General features: G+C 44.9%; 1 protein-coding gene across 1 annotated transcript in view; it reads right to left on the minus strand.

The window, feature by feature from the left end:
* Positions 1 to 17,571, minus strand: part of LOC149445068 (vomeronasal type-2 receptor 26-like) — a 20,453-nt gene extending 2,882 nt beyond the window's left edge. Inside the window, exons 1-2 of the mRNA XM_089654233.1 lie at positions 17,395 to 17,571; positions 2,220 to 2,343 (exon numbers count right to left, since the gene is read on the minus strand). Of these exons, the coding sequence (XP_089510359.1) occupies positions 2,220 to 2,343; positions 17,395 to 17,571 (301 nt within the window). The remainder of the gene's footprint in view (positions 1 to 2,219; positions 2,344 to 17,394) is intronic.
* Between the last annotated feature and the right edge of the window lie 3,803 nt (positions 17,572 to 21,374).

The following is a 21,374-nucleotide window of genomic DNA, read 5'->3' on the forward strand; positions in this document are numbered from 1 at the left end:
TCTATTATCTATCTATCTATTATCTATCTATCTATCTATCTTTCTATCTATCTATCTATCTATTATCTATCTATCTATCTATCTTTCTATCTATCTATCTATCTATCTATCTATTATCTATCTATCTATCTATCTATCTATCTATCTATCTATCTATCTATTATCTATCTATCTATCTATCTATCTATCTATCTATCTATCTATCTATTATCTATCTATCTATCTATCTATCTATCTATCTATCTATCTATCTATATGGTGAATATTTGAAGAAAGCTTTAGTGATGAATAAAGTGTGATGAGGTGCTACTGAAAACAAAAGAACCTTCAGCCTCAGTGATGGCCATGACAGAGCCTATCTGTAAGGAACCGCCTGGAGGTACCTCTAGCAGCCCACTGGTCAGGTTTCCCCAGAGCGCGGAGTCTAAGTCCCGGTTCACTTGTTCACCAGGGCCCCTGATGGTGGGGATGGACTTGGAGCGAACCGAGACCAGGTCACGGCCCCCAGGTATACCCACCAGCGGTAGAGGAGCTCGCCAGAGGTTCCTGCAGGGTGAGAGCCTGATGTGAGGAGGCCGGGAGATTCCGATGGGATGGATGGAGGGATGAGCAGGTGCAAGGTCAGACAAGTCGAGTCGGTAGCCGTGGGGTTGGTGCGTTACAAAGCAGCGGGCAGAGAATAGTCAGGGCACACGCCAGGTCAGCAACAAGAGGTCAGATCCATAAGGGGGCATCCAGGAGCGTAGTCAGGCAAGCCAAGGGTCAGGACAGGAGAAATCAGCAAGGTCAGCGTAATCCGGGTCAGCAACAAACGTAAGTACACAGGTAACAGGAACAGGATTCAGATAAGACCATACGGCAACCAGTGAAAGCACAGGGGGGATTTAAATACGGCACCCTGCGCTGTCATTGGTGCCAGGTGCGCACCCGCGGACCCTAGTGCGCATGTGCGAGCTCTGTTGCCCTGGCCGGCCAGGACCTAGCGCCCGCATCCCCGTGCGAGTCAGCATACTGCACCTACGCCGGGACCAGCGCCGCGGCGATCCCTTACACTATCTGTAATCTTAATATGTATGTAACAATGAAATTCTTTTATTTTACAACTTTTGGTCTCTTCAGTGTAATCTATTTCCATTCCTTTTAAATAAGTGCAAAAGTGTGGGAGACCATAGGAGACCCCTGAGGAAGTCACGTGATTGGAGACGATACTCGTGGGGAGGAGCTTGGGTGACAGGAGAGCCGACGGGCTGCACCCGGGTCTTGTCCAAGGCCAGGGACTTTATCAGTATTTTATAGCAACATTTCATCTTGTTAAATATAAGTGTAATTTTAATAAAACTTGGTATTTTACACACTACACTATGGCGGGTCCCTCTGTTCTGTGAGCTCCACCTGACAGATCATCGGTTATAGGAGCATTCTTACACCAGTGTGCAGTGGAGGAGAGAGAGAAGAGAGAGTCCTATGATCCACAGAGACGCCCATACTTATCCCTCACAGATGGGGAGGAAGTGCTTTTGACCTGTTTTCAATTAACCGGGAGCAGTGCAGGGGCAGGTGGCCATTTATAAACGTCCCTGGAAGCACGCAGCACCGCAATCTAGTCCCCTCTGTGTCCTCCGGACCAGGGGCGGACTGACAACTCATGGGGCCCCCAGGCAATAGGGGATCATGGGGCCCCCATGTCCTTGCCCAAACTCAAAAAGCCTATGAAAAAGGTACCAGGGGCATCTCATTGGGCCCCTACTGACCTTGGGCCCTCGGGCAGTGCCCAGGTTTCCAAATGGTCAGTCCGCTCCTGCTCCGGACACAGCGGAACACCGATCGCTGTATGGGACCTCTGTGTGAGGTCCCGATCATGTGATCACTGATTGGCCAAGTTGCCAGTTGTCAGAGCAGGGATCGGCACCGATCATCAGGGCACTGATGATCAGTGCCCTGATGATCGGTGCCCAGCAGTGCCACCCACCAGTTCCGCCCACAAGTACCCACCAGTTTCACCCACAATTGCCCAGCAGTGCTGCCCACCTGTGCCCAGCAGTGTCCACCATTGCCCCTCAGTGCAGCTGATGAAAAAATGATAAAAATGTAATATGGGTATAATGTCGCATGACCGTGCAATTGTCATTCAAAGTGCAACAGCGCTGAAAGCTGAAAATTGGCCTGGTCAGGAAGGGGGTATAAGTGCTCGGTAGGCAAGTGGTTAACATAAAGCTTACCAGAACGGTTTGATATTTCTCCTTCTGAACACGGAGCGCAGTTATAACAACATGGCTGATGTCCTTCTCTTACAGATTTTCTGAACCCTGGAAGACATTCCTTGGAGCATCGACCGCTTGGGACCTAAGATAATATACAGCACAACAATGTGAACTATTCAAGTGAAAAACTAAAGATGTAACATAAAATAAGTGCAGTGCAACCTCAAATCATCAATTAATTAACCGCTTCCCGACCGCCTTATAGCAGAACTACTGCTACAGGGATGCAGGGCTGTGCAAAATCATGTGAGTTTGTATTTCTGGGTAGGTGGCCTCAGCTGTCGATCACCGGGTGCCAGACGGTGATTCCCTGCCGGCTCTCAGCGATTGCCTAGTATCAATGACAGGGGAGAGGTCTGTATGTAAACAATACAGATCTCTCCACTGTCAGCACCAGCATGATGCTTTGTATGGCTCTGCATAGCTGTGTACTTACATAGTAAAACACACACAACACACAGTTTACCCTTTGATCGCCCCAGATGTTAACCCCTTCCTGTCCAGTGCCACTAGTACAGTGTCAGTTCTTTTTATTAGCACTGATCACTGTATTAGTGTCACTGGGGATGTCAGTGGTAGTTAGTCAGTTCCCACCCCCAGTGTCAGAATGCCCGCCGCAGTCCCTCTATAAGTCAGTGATCGCCGCCATTACTAGAAGAAAAAAATTGCAGTATATATATCGCCATTTGTAGACGCTATAAATTTCCTGTAAACCAATTAATTTGCTATTGTACAGCGCTGAGCAAACCCTTTGGCGCGATATAAATACTGTATAATAATAATAATAATTTACAAGCATTGGGATTTTTTTTAGCAAAGACATGCAGCATAATAGATTTTGGCCTAAATTTATGATGTAATTACATTTTTTAATTTTTTTACTGGATATGTTCAGTAGCAAAAAGTAAAAAATATAGCTTTTTTCTCAATTGTCAGCTTGTTTTTGTTTATAGCACAAAAAAAAAATGCAGAGATGATCAAATACCACTGAAAGAAAGCTCCATTTGTGGGGAAAAAAAATGTCATTTGGGTGCAGCGTTGCATGAGCGCACAATTGTCAGTTAAAGAAAAGCAACACCGTATTGCAAAAAATGGCCGGATCAGGAAGGGGAGTAAATACTCTGGAGGGCGAGGGGTTAATACGTGTGAACTACATTCATGCCAGTGAAAAAAAGTTTTTACAAATATGTGAAAGTTCCGTGCTCTTTTGTATATCAATAAACACCGCAAACCATATATCTCTTGTGTGCTTATTTATTTATTTATTTATTTTAATTCAGATTTCATTTTAAAGTTTTCATAACAAGTATATAGAAAGAAAAGAGAAAAAAAAGAGAAAAAAAGAACAAAACATGAATTTAAACATCAAAGCAGAAAGAAAAATAAACAATAATGACAATAATAATAATATCAATTTAACAAATAATACGATAACATCAACAATAACACCGACAGTACATTTGTTTCATTATCATCTAACTTTCAAAACTATTCAAAGGGTTTTCACAGAAGTTCAAGAACTCAAAAATATTCCAGGGTAACGGCTGTAAAATACTATTAGCAATAGATAAAGAGTTTTCCCTAAGAGAGGTCACCCCATTCATTGAAAAAAACAAAAAAACGGCATAAGAGAAAAAAAGAAAAAAGGAAGGGTGCAGGCGTTCCCACTTCTCGTCAGTTTAAATTGGAACGTGGTGTATCTATCCATTTTTTCCATATTTTTCAACCCCTTCACGCCGGCCGCACACAAATGTGCGGCCTCCTGGCGTCTGGGCCTAGACGCCGAGCGGCCGCACATTTGCGTTCATGTAAGAAAAAACATATGTGCTGAGAGCGCGTGCCCTGCTCTCGGTACTCACGGAAAGGTCCCGGTCTGCTCGTTCGATCGGGACCTTTCCCGACCATGTGACCGCCGTGATGACGCATCACGTGGTCACATGATCCCTAAACCATGCCCCACCTCCCGGAGTCTGAAACTCTTAAAGGGCCGTGAAGCGCCGGCGGGAAGGGGTTAAAACTTTTGAGAGGCATTACGTTGAGCATAGTTGTATTTTTCAAACATTATATACATATTTATCCATTGCCTGTATCCAGTCCCAAAGGACTGGAGGAGGATTGGGTGAAACCCAGTGTGAAACTATTAGGTTACGAGCCATAAAGAGGAATCTTGTAATGGCCACTTGCTGATCATATTCCAAATTATACACCTAAGGAGACATACAATGGGGTCTGGAATCAGCGCAGTATCATATACAGAATTTATCGTATCTATCACATCTTGCCAGTACCGATATAGTTTCTGATATCTCCAAAACAGGTGTATAAAAGAGTCAGGAGATTGAGCACATTTTACACATTCGGAATTTTCTTTCCTGTCTACCCTATACAGCATCTATGGAGTGCGGTAAACTCTGTACAGGAAAAAAAGTTGTGTTACTTTATAGGTTGGGGATATCAAAGCCAACTGTATTTGGTAGATCCTCCTGCACTGCTATAACTAATAGAGACAGAAAACAGCAGTTGACATCCAATCCTCACCTTTAGATGGACAACTAGATAACTTCCGGTTCAGCGCCATCTTGGTACACCAGAGTGCTCTCAGTACACCCAGAAGAAGGTGATACGCACTGCAAATGGTCTTCTCTGCTAAATTGTGAGTTTGTACTTGGCGTTTTTATCTACATTAATCCCCCTGGCGGTATTCCCGATTGTAGCTCAGGGTAAAGTTTCAGCACCACAAGCGGTAATGTCAGGAATGGACTCGCCAATGGTGGTGGGATTCACCTGCCTTGTGGGCTGCAGTACCAAGGCCGGCCAGCGGTTGCTCTCAGCAGCCAGAATCTCACTCCTGCAATCAGGCCATCACCTGAGGCTGATTGCAGGAGGTGTATTTAAGCAGGACCAGGCCTGTGATCAGTGCCTTGGTATATGTTTCCCATGAGCCCCTGTACCTGCATCCTGTCTGCTTCCTGCCTGATCCTGCTTTGATCCTGACTCTGAACGAACTCCGCCTGTCCTGACCTCGGCTATTCCTGACTACTCTTCCGCCTGCTCCTTGTACCTTGCCTGCCCGTTTGCTACTGACCCGGCCTACCCGACTACGTTTAGTATTGTTCTTATTGTTATCTGTTGGAGGTTTGGTTTGTTTGCATTGTGTTTATGTTTAGTCTTGCACTGCGTTTATGTATTGTTTAGTCTTTAATAAATTGTATTGTTTATACTATACCTGAAGCCTGCATTTCCCTGTGTCAGTCCACACACCTCTGGTCATACCTGGAGCCCTGACAGGTAACCCCGAGCTACACTCGGGAATACAATGCAGCGCTGCTCCGGGATCCCTCGGTCACTTACCTTGTCCTGCGCTCCCACGATGTCCCTCCTGCAGTGTCCCCGCCAATGTACTCCGACGGATGCCAGCATCTGTCATCTGGGTTCCATCCCCTGCGAGCCTCGAGACGTACGGGGGACGGAAAGGCGGGACATTTGAAAATGACAAAAAGTGACATTCACTCAATACACTAAAATCACATAGTATAACATTCCTGTATCAAACTATTTCACATACATTTTGTCCCGAGTGCTTTGTCCGGCGCCCTGCCTGCATTATTACTATTCTTTCTGCCTGGAAACTGAGAAACGTCCATGGCGTCCAAAAAGCGTCCCTTTAGGTCAAAAGCGGTTTTAGACCGGCTAGAGAACAGCGATAGTAAATCAGAACCACTTGCAGAATTGAGTGATAATGATTGGTGGGGGAAATTCCTCATCAGACACTGAAAACGATTCTGCGACTGAGCTCAGCGATGTGCGAACTTGGCGCTATATTTCACATTTCAGTGTTTTTGGTTTGATTATATTATTGAATTACATTTATTATTATTATATTATTATTTTTTATGATTATTTATTAAATTATAATTTATGATTTCGTGTTTCTAGTTTTATCATCCCCGGGATGTTTACTAGACTCTTGTTCAGACAGATTTCAGTGAGTTGTTCCTAAAAATTACAGCCTACAATAAAAAAAACTACATATTTCCATGCAAAATAATGGTACCGCTCAGGGGCGGACTGACAACTTACAGGGCCCCCGGGCAATAGGGGATCATGGGGCCCCTGTGTCCTTGCCCAAACTCAAAACAGCCTGTGAAAAAGGTACCAGGGGCATCTCATGGGGCCCCCTACTGACCCCGGGCCCTCGGGCAGTGCCGAGTTTCCAAATGCTCAGTCCGCCCCTGGTACCGCTTTCAGCACCACAAATCTGACGTAATCAGACCACCAGGGAGGTTAAACATGTCTGCAAAAAATGCAAACCACTAAACACACCGGCTAGAGAACAGCGATAGTAAATCAGAACCACTTGCAGGATTGAGTGATAATGATTCGTGGGGGAAATTCGGTTTGATTATATTATTGAAATACATTTATTATTATTATATTTTTATTTTTTATGATTATTTATTAAATTATAATTTATGATTTCGTGTTTCAAATTTTAACATCCCCGGGATGTTTACTAGACTCTTGTTCGGACAGATTTCAGTGAGTTATTCCTAAAAATTACAGGCCTACAATAAAACAAAATACATATTTCCATGCAAAAAAATGTACCGCTTTGAGCACAGAAATATGGACATAATCAGACCGCTAGGGAGGTAAACCTGATATACAGTTTTGCACTATGGAGGATCTTTGTGTTTCTGTTGTATGATTCCATTTCATGAGCTTATATACAGGTATATACATTGCCATCTGCCCATGGAGGAACAACTGAAGGTGGATTAAAGAGTATTGAGGCTGGAGGAGTAATCTGTGTCTTTGAAAGGAGCGTGCAGGATCCTGGGTGATCCATACGGCGTTGTGGCCCCTGTGGGTCGCAGGGGGAAGGTGAGCGGGCATGCCAGCCATTTAGGATTATCACTCACCACCTGCACCAACAAAGGAGCATGCTTTGAAGAATTGTGTGTGTTATCGATAGATGTGAAATCACCGGTTGCTGTGGACATTTGTATAAATATCACCTACAGGTGAAACTCGAAAAATGAGAATATGGTGCAAAAGTTCATTTATTTCAGTGCAGCAACTTAAAAGGTGAAACTAATATATGAGACTCATTACATGCAAAGCAAGATAGTTCAAGCCGTGATTTGTCATCATTGTGATGATTATGGCTTACAGCTCATGAAAACCCCAAATCCACAATCTCAGAAAATGAGAATATTGTGAAAAGGTGGAATATTCTCGGCTCAAAGTGTCCCACTCTAATCAGATCATTCAGCCATAACACCTGCAAAGGGTTCCTGAGCCTTTAAATGGTCTCTCAGTCTGGTTCAGTAGGAATCACAATCATGGGAAAGACTGCTGACCTGACACCATCACTGACACCCTCCATAAGGAGGGAAAGCCTCAAAAGGGAATTGCAGAAGAAGTTGGATGTTCCCAAAGTGCTGTATCAAAGCACATTAATAGAAAGTTATGTGGAAGGGAAAAGTGTGGAAGAAAAAGGTGCACAAGCAGCAGGGATGACCGCAGCCTGGAGTGGATTGTTAGGAAAAGGACATTCAAAAGTGTTGGGGACTTTCACAAGGAGTGGACTGAGGCTGGAGTCAGTGCATCAAGAGCCACCACACACAGACGGATCCTGGACATGGGCTTCAAATGTTGCATTCCTCTTGTCAAGCCGCTCCTGAACAACAAACAACGTCAGAAGCATCTTATCTGGGCTAAAGGAAAAAAAGTCCTCTTTTCTGATGAGAGCAACTTTTGCATCTCATTTGGAAACCAAGGACCCCGAGTATGGAGGAAGAATGGAGAGGCCCAAGGACCCCGAGTATGGAGGAAGAATGGAAAGGCACAAGGACCCCGAGTATGGAGGAAGAATGGAGAGGCCCAAGGACCCCGAGTATGGAGGAAGAATGGAGAAGTACAAGGACCCCGAGTATGGAGGAAGAATGGAGAAGTACAAGGACCCCGAGTATGGAGGAAGAATGGAGAGGCACAAGGACCCCGAGTATGGAGGAAGAATGGAGAGGCCCAAGGACCCCGAGTATGGAGGAAGAATGGAGAGGCCCAAGGACCCCGAGTATGGAGGAAGAATGGAGAGGCCCAAGGACCCCGAGTATGGAGGAAGAATGGAGAGGCACAAGGACCCCGAGTATGGAGGAAGAATGGAGAGGCACAAGGACCCCGAGTATGGAGGAAGAATGGAGAGGCACACACTGCAAGATGCTTGAAGTCCAGTGTGAAGTTTCCACAGTCTGTGTTGATTTGGGGAGCCATGTCATCTGCTGGTGTTGATCCACTGTGCTTCATTAAGTCCAGGGTCACCGCAGCCGTCTACCAGGAGATTTTGGAGCACTTCATGTTTCCTTCCACAGACGAGCTTTATGGGGATGCTAACTTCATTTTCCAGCAGGACTTGGCACCTCCCACACTGCCAAAAGCACCAAAACCTGGTTCAATGACTGTGGGATTACTGTGCTTGATTGGCCAGCAAACTCGCCTGACCTGAACCCCATAGAGAATCTATGGAGCATTGCCAAGAGAAAGATGAGAGACATGAGACCGAACAATGCAGAAGAGCTGAAGGCCGCTATTGAAGCATCCTGGTCTTCCATAACACCTCAGCAGTGCCACAGGCTGATAGCTTCCATGCCACGCCGCATTGAGGTAGTAATTGCTGCAAAAGGGGCCCAAACCAAGTACTGAGTACATATGCATGCTTCTACTTCTCAGAGGTGCGATATTGTTCTATGTACAATCCGTGTTTTATTGATTGCATGGAATATTCTCATTTTCTGAGATTGTGGATTTGGGGTTTTCATGAGCTGTAAGCCATAATCATCACAATGATGACAAATCACGGCTTGAACTATCTTGCTTTGCATGTAATGAGTCTCATATATTAGTGTCACCTTTTAAGTTGCTGCACTGAAACAAATGAACTTTTGCACGATATTCTAATTTTTCGAGTTTCACCTGTATATATGGTGACTTATATCCCTGCATAGGGAATCACTGTGTGCCACTTTAACTCTCGAATTATCACTTGGATATTTATGTTTGATTTATATTGCACCAATCACTTACAAATATCACCTGAACAGACCTGGGTATAATCAGCATCATTTTATATCTTGTTCAGCACAGTGGCTAAATGGTTAGCACTTCTGCCTGGCAGTACTTGGGTTGTTGGTTCAAATCCCAACCACAGCACCACCTGCCTGGAGTTTGCATGTTCTCCCTGTGCCTGCGTGGGTTTCCTCCCACACTCCAAAGACATGCTGGTAGGTGAATTGGCTCCTGTCTAAATTGTCCTTAGCATGTGTATGTATGAATGTGAGTTAGGGACCTTAGATTGTATGCTCCTCGGGGGCGGGACTGATGTGAATGTACAATATATATGTAAAGTGCTGCGTAAATGGATGGCGCTATATAAGTACCTGAGATAAATAAATAAAAAAATGTGGTTCTAGGGCAGTGGTTCTCAACCTTTCTAATGCCATGACCCCTTAATACAGTTCCTCATGTTGTGGTGACCCCCAACCATAAAATTATTTTCGTTGCTACTTCATAACTGTAATTTTGCAGTGGGAGGACTAGCGCCCCATCACTGATGTCAATGGGATGAATAGTGTCCCATCGTTGGTATCAGTGGGAGGAATAGTGCCACATCATTGGTGTCAGTGGGATGAATAGTGTCCCATCGTTGGTATCAGTGGGAGGAATAGTGCCACATCATTGGTGTCAGTGGGATGAATAGTGTCCCATCGTTGGTATCAGTGGGAGGAATAGTGCCACATCATTGGTGTCAGTGGGAGGAATAGTGTCCCATCGTTGGTATCAGTGGGAGGAATAGTGCCACATCATTGGTGTCAGTGGGAGGAATAGTGTCCCATCGTTGGTATCAGTGGGAGGAATAGTGCCACATCATTGGTGTCAGTGGGAGGAATAGTGTCCCATCATTGGTGTCAGTGGGAGGAATAGTGCCCCATCATTGGTGTCAGTGGGAGGAATAGTGCTCCATCATTGGTGTCAGTGGGAGGAATAGTGCCCAATCATTGGCGTCAGTGGGAGGAATAGTGTCCCATCATTGGTGTCAGTGGGGGGAATAGTGCCCCATCATTGGTATCAGTGGGGGGAATAGTGCCCCATCATTGGTATCAGTGGGAGGAATAGTGCCCCATCATTGGTGTCAGTGGGAGGAATAGTGCCCCATCATTGGTATCAGTGGGAGGAATAGTGCCCCATCATTGGTGTCAGTGGGAGGAATAGTGCCCCATCATTGGTATCAGTGGGAGGAATAATGCCCCATCATTGGTATGAGTGGGAGGAATAGTGCCCCATCATTGGTGTCAGTGGGAGGAATAGTGCCCCATCATTGGTGTCAGTGGGAGGAATAGTGCCCCATCATTGGTATCAGTGGGAGGAATAGTGCCCCATCATTGGTATCAGTGGGAGGAATAGTGCCCCATCATTGGTGTCAGTGGGAGGAATAGTGCCCCATCATTGGTGTCAGTGGGAGGAATAGTGCCCCATCATTGGTATCAGTGGGAGGAATAGTGCCCCATCATTGGTATCAGTGGGAGGAATAGTGCCCCATCATTGGTATCAGTGGGAGGAATAGTACCCCATCATTGGTATCAGTGGGAGGAATAGTACCCCATTGTTGGCATGAGTGGGAGGAATAGTGCCCCATCGTTGGCATGAGTGGGAGGAATAGTGCCCCATCGTTGGTGTCAGTGGGAGGAATAGTGCCCCATCGTGGGTGTCAGTGGGAGGAATGGTGCCCCATCGTGGGTGTCAGTGGGAGGAATAGTGCCCCATCGTGGGTGTCAGTGGGAGGAATAGTGCCCCTTCGTGGGTGTCAGTGGGAGGAATAGTGCCCCATTGTGGGTGTCATTGGGAGGAATAGTGCCCCATCGTTGGTGTCAGTGGGGGGAGGAATAGTGCCCCATCGTTGGTGTCAGTGGGGGGAGGAATAGTGCCGCATCGTTGGTGTCAGTGGGGGGAGGAATAGTGCCCCATCGTTGGTGTCAGTGGGGGAGGAATAGTGCCCCATCGTTGGTGTCAGTGGGGGGAGGAATAGTGCCCCATCGTTGGTGTCAGTGGGGGGAGGAATAGTGCCGCATCGTTGGTGTCAGTGGGGGGAGGAATAGTGCCCCATCGTTGGTGTCAGTGGGGGGAGGAATAGTGCCCCATCGTTGGTGTCAGTGGGGGGAGGAATAGTGCCCCATCGTTGGTGTCAGTGAGGGGAGGAATAGTGCCCCATCGTTGGTGTCAGTGGGGGGAGGAATAGTGCCCCATCGTTGGTGTCAGTGGGGGGAGGAATAGTGCCCCATCGTTGGTGTCAGTGGGGGGAGGAATAGTGACCCATCATTGGTGTCAGTGGGGGGGGGGAAATAGTGTCCCATTGTTGGTGTCGGTGAGGGGAGGAATAGTGTCTCATCGTTGGTGTCAGTGGGGGAGGAATAGTGCCCCATCGTTGGTATTAGTGACACAAATGATGGGGCACTATCCCTCCCACTGACACCAATGATACTTACCTTGCTGACCCCTGCTCCAGCCTAGGCTCGCTCTCTCCCTCTCCCATCTACAGCCTGCATACCTGGCTGCAGCAGCAAAATTTGCACTTACCTGTCAGCTGTCTTCCTTCTCTGGCCTCTCTCTTCACTCGCTCCTGCAGCTCCCTCGATCTTCTTCGATCTACGCGCGCTGCCGCTCGGCTCCTCCTCTCCAAGCTCCACCTCCTCGCCGGTGATTGGCCGCCTGTGTGCCTCTCCTGAGCTACAGTTCCGGAGGCCAATCAGTGGCGAGGAGGCGGTGACAGGGGCAGCATATCATCCCGCCCACACATCGCCGGAGACAGGAGCGGTGTCTCGGTTCCTAAGACCATCGGAAATATGTGTTTTCCGATGGTCTTAGGCGACCCCTGGGAAATGGTTGTTCGACCCCCAAAGGGGTCGCGACCCCCAGGTTGAGAACCGCTGTTCTAGGGGATATATGGGATTAAATAATAAGGAACACACAGTTGGGTTTAATTGGTATGATAGTGATGTAGTGCTATAAGTAAACCTATACCTTCAACAATCCCAATAAATCACGCCTATAATAATCCAGAAACAGGGAGGGATTGTTGGTAAAGGTATTCACTCCTTACTACAATTAGAGGTGTACACCAGTTTGAATTGTTTCTTTTGTGTGGCACTGAAGAGTGATTCACATACACAGTGTTTTCACTGATAGTTTCACGTTTTTTTCTCACAATTTTTCACAGATATTCACTGCATAAATTGTATGGGGTATCCACTAGAGTGATGTTATTTGTTTACAAAAGGTAATGCACTATATGATATTTCTTTTTCTTTGAGGTATATATATCGTGGATATCGCTGGAAGGATTCATTATATTTTCCTTTTGGACTTTATTTTGCACTGTGATCACACAGGAAGGTTATGGTTCATATTTGGTGGACTGATTTAGGGATTGTTATATGAGTGACAGTGTATTTACAAAATTCTCCAAAAACAATAATCCTCCAATCACCTTAATCCCCAAATTTTTACAAAAAATATATAAATCCACTACAAATATAAAGTCCACTACAATTCCTTTTCAAGTCCACTAAAAGTATCCAATCAATTCTTCCAACGATATTCATAAAATGTCCACCTCAAAAAAAAGAAAATTTGTAGTGGATTTATATATTCTTTGTAAAACTTTGGGGATTAAGGCGATTGGAGGATTATTGTTTTTGGAGAATTTTGTAAATACACTGTCACTCATATAATTTTGTACACTTTCAGGGGAAGGTAATGATTGTGTTATAGGGTAATTATAGTACTAAGGAGGTGGTTAATTTATGATGATTTAGGGATTGGACTTCACTGTTATATTATATCATTTTTCTTTTTCAGCTTTTTATAGTATTTTTCACATTATATTATTTGTACATCTTCAGGGGTGAGGGTGTTGATTGTTCTGTGGGGGAGTTCAATTTATATGAGTATATTTGGAGGTGGTTTTGATTTAAATACACTTACCCCAAGATGTTGAATCTTTAAATCCACCTTGAGCTGTGATACTACAGGAGGGAGAGGGCCCTGAAAAGGGTCTATTAGAAGCCGTGTGCTATCACTGGGTATCCACTCCATTGCATTCTTCCCACTTGTGCCAGTCTTTATCCCCAGCAAAAGGTTCCTCCACCATCCCACCAAGTCCGTTACCTCTATGTTTAACCCACTAAAATAGTAAAGCCAAAATGTTCCTGGCTCTTTACATAGAGTTGCTCCTCTTTTATACACCAGATGTATCTGGAAATCTCCAGCAGGGTACAGGCCACCAATATCAGCTAAAAATAAAAAATACATCTCATGGTGCAGTAGTTCACATAATCACACTCTTTTTTTATAAAGGATTATCGCCTCTCTAACATATTGATTACTGCGTGTTGTGTGAGCACCGCTCGCCTTGCACATGAGCATAGGGGTACCAGGGAGCCTTTGGGGTTTTTTTTAAATTATTTAATTATTTATTTATTTTATTTTTATGATGTCTCTTTTTTTTATCAACTTTATTGTTATCACAAGGGAGGAACAACATCCCTTGTGATAGCATGGGCAGTGACAGGTAATCTTTACTGAGACATCTGGGGTCTATTAGACCCCAGATATTTCCTCCAGCCTTGGAACAATCTGATGAAACCAGTATCAGTTTTATCAGATGCTTTCGTAAGCCAGTAATGGCTTATTTACATCCTGGAAAAACTGTAAATGACAAAATATTTGTCACTTCTGGTTTCTTAGACCATAGAGCTGATTGGGGACGTTCTCGTCCTCAGTCATCTCCATAGTAAGCCGGCAGAAATAAACATGTAGCAGTACTAGCAGAATCCTTTCATTAGAAATGTTACAGCAACAAACCTCTCTGTAACTGATCGGGGGAATTACGATTCAAAACTCTGTTCTTTTTTTTTTAATTCAGAAGGCCTGTGAAGAATCTGGACATGGATAATACTGGCGGTCATTCCACTCCAAAGACGTTCATCTTCTTTTGTGCACAAGAGTCAGGTTTCTTCTTTGAGTGTCTATGTCCCGGTCTGTGTGATGAGGAGGGGTTAGCTAGTAGTAGTCAGTCATGTTCAGTTAGACCTGTTCTGTACCTTGATTAAAAAGTTGATTGGAGAGGGGAAAACATATAAAGAAGTGCAGAAAATGATCGGCTGCTCAGCTAAAATGATGGCAAATGCTTTAAAATGGCAACCAAAACCTGAAAGACGTGGAAGAAAGCGAAAAACTACCATTGGAATGGATAGAAGAATAGCCAAAATGGCGCAGACTCAGCCAACAATCAGCTCCAGGAAGATGAAAGAAGGTGTGACGTTCCCTGTGAGGACTGTTACAATTAGAAGACGTCTATGTGAAGCCAAGCTATCTGCAAGAAGCCCCCGCAAAGTCCCACTGTTGGAAGAAAGATGTGTGCTGAAGAGGTTACAATCTGCCAAAGAGCACATTGACCGGCCTAAAGAGAAATGGCGCAACATTTTGTGGACTGATGAAAGTAAGATTGTTCTTTTTGGGTCTAGTGGGCGGAGACAGTTTGTCAGACGACCCCCAAACACTGAATTCAAGCCACAGTACACTGTGAAGACAGTGAAGCATGGTGGTGCAAGCATCATGATATGGGGATGTTTCTCATACTACAGTGTTGGGCCTATTTATCGCATACCAGGGATCATGGATCAGTTTGAATCCATCAGAATACTTGAAGAGGTCATGCTGCCTTATGCTGAAGAGGAAATGCCCTTGAAATGGGTGTTCCAACAAGACAACGACCCCAAACACACCAGTAAACGTGCAACATCTTGGTTCCAGACCAACAAGATGGACGTTATGGAGTGGCCAGCCCAATCCCCGGATCTTCATCCAATAGAAAACTTGTGGGGTGACATCAAAAATGCAGTTTCTGAGGCAAAACCAAGAAATGGAGAAGAACTGTGGAATGTGGTCCAATCATCCTGGGCTGGAATACCTGATCACAGGGGCCAGAAGTTGGGGGACTCCATGCAACACAGATGTACAGCAGTTCTCAGAAACAGTGCGACTACAACCAAATATTCATGAAGTCATTCAAAGGAAAGCAAAATCTTCAAACATTTCTCAGTTTATATAGTGAATGTTTGAGTTTGTAAAGAAGAATACAAACACTGATATTTTTTTGAACCGTCTAATATTCACTTTTCTTCCATTTTTTTAGAGGAACAACACAAATTTGATGTATTTTTCTTCATGTTGTGATTTGGAATAGAATGTGTCGTGTTCCCAATGCATTTGTGTGGATGGAAATAAAAGTATTAGAAGGATTTTCAGCTTTATCCACTTTTGTCATTATTTTGAACACAACTGTATATCCTCCCTGTCGGCATCATATAAGCTGTCACAACTATTTATCCTTAACAGGGCATACCGAACGCCGTTAGATTGTTTGAGTGGGGAAGGAGAGATACACCATTATGCCCAAAGTGTATGGCACATAGAGGGGACTTTATTCACATGATTTGGAGATGTCCAAAATTATCAAGATATTGGGGGGATGTTCTGGGGATTGTGTCTTCCCTCGCCCAGACTCCTTTCCCATCCATTAGTGTGGCTATTGGGAGCGCTGGACCGTGAGATGTACTCCCCGGGTGTCTATATTATGATTACTCATCTCTTGTAATTAGCGAGACAATTAATAGCTACATACTGGCTGTCTAGTATAATACCCTCTAAGAAATGCTGGATGGAATATGTTAATTCTGTCCTTTTACGGGAACAAATGACCTATCGTCCCCGTAATGCCCCACGTACGTTTGATCTTATCTGGCAGAGCTGGTTAGATGCACCCGGACTGGCCCCTCCAAGATGGATAATGAACAGACTTTTACAAATATGATACATTACGGCTAGTTGATTGTTGAGATAGGACCTGGTGGCCCACCTGCAACTGTTATTGTTGTTCTTGATGACTGTTCTGTTCTTCTTTTCTTCCTTTAATTTTTCTGACTTTTATTTCTTTTACTTAATTTCTCCATACTCTGTAAAATCTTGATTGACCCGATACTCAATATCCACAACAAAGGGCTCTTAAAGATGTAATCTTACTGTGTTTGATGTATACATGCAATGTACATTTCTATCTGTACCCATCTGTAAGATTGTCTCATGCCCTGTTACCTGCTCATGTACTCCCTTTCAATTCAATAAAAACAGTTTGAATAAAAAAAAAGACTTGTTCTGTGTAATGGAACCAACCCAGACTGCACTCGAGTACTTCCGTTAGAATACCGCTTCCCCGTCCGAACACCAACAACAGACGCCACAGCCGACCATACAAGACTAGACGACACCAGTCTTGAAGTAAATCTGGAGGTAGACTACTTTATTTGAACACAGATACAAGATATATACACTCAGGGGACAATCCCCCCTCCCTGCAAAATGACACAGGGGGAGGCAATCTACATTTAGTAACAAGAGACACACAGGTATTCAAACTTCACGCAGCAGGCAGTCTTATCAGGAGGGAGGGCTGCTGGAGACACCCCCCACTAAGCTAGTACACATACACACATACATCCATGATAGTTTTCTCCCAAGCCAGACAAACAATAGAACAATGGGATGCAGTCACATAACATTAAACAACAACCCCCCCCCCCACCTATTTCCTAAACATGTCTACACAGTCTGAGACAAAGCCCACACAATATTAGGACAGATCACCCTGTACCCCTAACAGGCACAGGGTGATTTACACATATGGGGAGCTGAGACAGGGGTCTCCCCACCTCTCCAAAGTGAACTAGGTTCCATGGGCCCCCCACCCAAAGTGACTCCCGTCACACTCTGTAATGTAGAAGATGCTTTGTAGTTCATCCACATCTTCAGTTATTATGAGTGATGGGAAGGTTTCCCGGCATTTAGATCCACACAGCTAGCACAGACATCCTAATCTAATCACCATGGAATGAGTCAGGGTAGATGTTGGACATCTAAGAACAGAATAGGAGGAGGGTATTAGGTTTTGTAGAAGGTTTAGGCTCAAAACTAGTATTTTTTGTATAAGTTCTGAATCCCCTTCCCCAGTGTAACTCACCTTGTCGCCTTTCCATGATATTCGCTCTGGATCTAGTGAAAGTTGCTGACCCTCTGAAAGGGACTCATCAAAGTTGCCAATGTGCCTCGCAATGGTGACATTTTTAGCTTTTACTCTTGTAATCCAATTCAGGATTTCCAGTGGGCTGGGAAGTTCTCCTTTATCATTAAAAATCATTACCTTGCCATTCGGATCCTTGTATTGTACTTCTTTTACACAGCGGGACAGCTTAAAACAAAAAATCACAGAAATTCTTACAGGTAACAAGTATATAGAACATGGGGCAGCACAGTGGCTACATGGTTAGTACTTCCGCCTGGCAGTTCTAGGGTCATAGGTTCAAATCCCAACCACAGCTCCACCTGCCTGGAGTTTGCATGTTCTCCCTGTGCCTGCGTTGGTTTCCTCCAGGTACTGCGATTTCCTCCCGCACTCCAAAGACATGCTGGTAGGTGAATTGGCTCCTGTCTAAATTGGCCCTAGTATGTGTATGTATGAATGTGAGTTAGGGACCCTAGAATGTACGCCCCTTGAGGGTTAGGGACCTTAGATTGTACGCCCCTTGAGGGTTAGGGACTGATGTGAATGTACAATATATATGTAAAGCGCTGCGTAAATTAAAGGTTCTATATAAGTACCTGTAATAAATAAATAAAAAAGTAATATTTAATATTTAAGACTCCACCTCCACAGCATCTCCAAAATACGTACGTTCCTAACCCCGGACACTACTAAACAACTTGTTCACTCCCTTATTATCTCACATCTGGACTACTGCAACTCCCTCCTCACCGGCCTACCTCATCGCAGACTCTCCCCGCTTCAGTCTATCCTGAACTCAGCGGCCAGACTCATCCACCTCACCAACCGGTCCGCTTCTGCCACCCCCCTCTGTCATTCCCTCCATTGGCTTCCAATTGCCCAACGCATACAATTCAAACTACTAACACTGACGTACAAAGCCATTCATAACGCTGCCCCAAACTACCTCACCGACCTGATACCCAAATACCACCCAACCCGTAATCTTCGCTCCTCACAACACCTCCTACTCTCCAGTACCCTGGTCTCCTCCTCCCATGCCCGACTCCAGGACTTCTCCAGGTCTTCCCCCATCCTCTGGAACTCACTACCCCAATCCATCAGACTGTCACCTACCCTCCTCACCTTTAGGTGCACCCTGAAAACCCATCTCTTCAGGGAAGCCTACCCCGCTCTCACCTGACAGCCATTCTCCTCCACTCCTCCTACCACTCCATCCCCCACAGCAACTTCCTCCTCTACCACTATCCCCTCCCTCTTAGATTGTAAGCTCCAAGGAGCAGGGCCCTCGAACCCCTCGTGTATTGTATTGTTACTGTATCGTCTCATGTACTTTCCCCCACTATAATGTACAGCGCTGAGCAAACTTTTTGGCGCTATATAAATACTGTATAATAATAATTTTTTTTTATAGACAATTATATTATAGATAATTTATATTATAGACTATTTAAGTAATTCTATCTCATTTAGAGCATGCCATCATGATGAGATGACCTGTTTGCTGAGCGCTTCAGATAAATTGTATTGGGACTATTTATAAGAAATTTGCTAAAATTTGAGAAATTAATAATTCTGCCCCTTTACCATACATTGGCTCAGCTTCTTCTTGAGTATGTAGTTCAGTTTTGGCCGCCGACCCTCAGGAAAGATGTTGACTAACAGCACTGCTGGGCACTGACTGGCGGCACTGATGAGTGGCACTGCTGGGCAGCACTGATGGGTGGCACTGATGGGGGGAACTTCTGGACACTGGTGGGTGGCACTGCTGGGCACAGGTGGGTGACACTACTAGGCATTGATGGGCACAGGTGGGTGGCACTGCTGGGCACTGATCATCTGGGCACTGAGCATCTGTAAATGGGGCTTCCAGATTCTCATATGCTAACCCACCCACAGACCCCCCACAACCACTGAGCAGGGTTGTGGGGAATAGGCTTTTTGTCCTCATCAAGAACCCCCCCCCCCCCACGTTAAGGGCATGTGGCCTGGCATGGTACAAAAAGGGAGGCGCCTGATCATCCCTTCCCCTTTCTTGACCAGCCAGGCTGCATGCTTAGATTAAGGGTCTGGTATGGATATTTAGGGAGACCTCCCACATTTATTTTTGTATATTTTGTTCACCTTCCTCTTAAAATCATATTTTGTTTTAAGATATGCAACAGAAGTGACTTTTCCAAAGAAAAAAGGCTAAATTGCTGGCAAGTGACATTTTACTGCCAGCTGCCTATTAACTGCTTCCCACCTGGCCACTGCACATAAATGGTGTAAAAGGTGGGAGCGTTCCCTTTCTGAGATGACCTTCCTGCTGTCCTCTCAAGACATGCGCCTCGTGTGGCCTCAGGGCTGTGCAGCGGCGTGATCCTGTGATGGCTGTATACCTCGGACACCGCACATCACACATCAGGACATGTTCGCTGTGGCTGACCCTCTTGATCATGTGATGACTGTGTCCAATCACCGCCATCACTGAGTGAAAACAAAGACACGAGTCTCTGCGTCAGAACTTCCCGCTGAGCTCAGTAAGAGCTCAGTGCAGGGGAGGGATAGGAGGATGCTGCAGCCCGTGGCAGGTCTCTGCATAGCTGATGAATTTAGTGTTCAGCTATGCAGAGAACACACAGATTGCAGCCATTTCCACACAGTACACCAAGCACCATCTGTATCTGTCCAAGTGTCCCATCAACATCTGTACAAGTGTCACATCAACATCTGTACCAGTGTCACATCAACATCTTTATCTGTGTACCAGTGCACAAAACATCTCTCACAGTATACCAGTGTCACATAAACACCTGTACCAGTGTCACATCAACATCTGTACTATGGTACCAGTGCACAAAACATCTCTCACAGTATACCAGTGTCACATCAACATCTGTACCAGTGTCACATCATCTCATCTGTAATAGTGTACCAGTGCACAAAACATGTCTCACAGTATACCAGTGTCACATCAACACCTGTACCAGTGTCACATAAACATCTGTACTAGTGTACCAGTGCACAAAACATCTCTCACAGTATACCAGTGTCACATAAACACCTGTACCAGTGTCACATCAACATCTGTACTATGGTACCAGTGCACAAAACATCTCTCACAGTATGCCAGTGTCACATCAACATCTGTACCAGTGTCACATCATCTCATCTGTAATAGTGTACCAGTGCACAAAACATGTCTCACAGTATACCAGTGTCACATCAACACCTGTACCAGTGTCACATAAACATCTGTACTAGTGTACCAGTGCACAAAACATGTCTCACAGTATACCAGTGTCACATCAACACCTGTACCAGTGTCACATAAACATCTGTACTAGTGTACCAGTGCACTAAACATCTCTCACAGTATACCAGTGTCACATCAACATCTGCACTAGTGTTCCAGTGTACAAAACATCTCTCACAGTATACCAATGTCACATCAACATCTGTACCAGTGTCATATCAACATCTGTACCAGTGTCACATCAACATCTTATCTGTACTAGTGTACCAGTGCACAAAACATGTCTCACAGTATACCAGTGTCACATCAACACCTGTACCAGTGTCACATCAACATCTGTCACAGTGTACCAGTGCACTAAACATCTCTCACAGTATACCAGTGTCACATCAACATCTGTACCAGTGTCACATCAACATCTGTACCAGTGTCATATCAACATCTTTATCAGCGTACCAGTGCACAAAACATCTCCCACAGTATATCAGTGTCACATCAACATCTGTACCAATGTCACATCAACATCTGTACCAATGTCACATCAACATCTGTACCAGTGTCACATCAACATCTTATCTGTACTAGTGTACCAGTGCACAAAACATATCTCACAGTATACCAGTGTCACATCAACATCTGTACCAGTGTCACATCAACATCTGTACCAATGTCACATCAACATCTGTACCAATGTCACATC

The sequence above is a fragment of the Staurois parvus genome, unplaced genomic scaffold (assembly GCF_062004578.1).
Source record: "Staurois parvus isolate SC_StPar_1 unplaced genomic scaffold, SC_StPar_1.0 ptg000747l, whole genome shotgun sequence".
NCBI lineage: Eukaryota > Metazoa > Chordata > Amphibia > Anura > Ranidae > Staurois > Staurois parvus.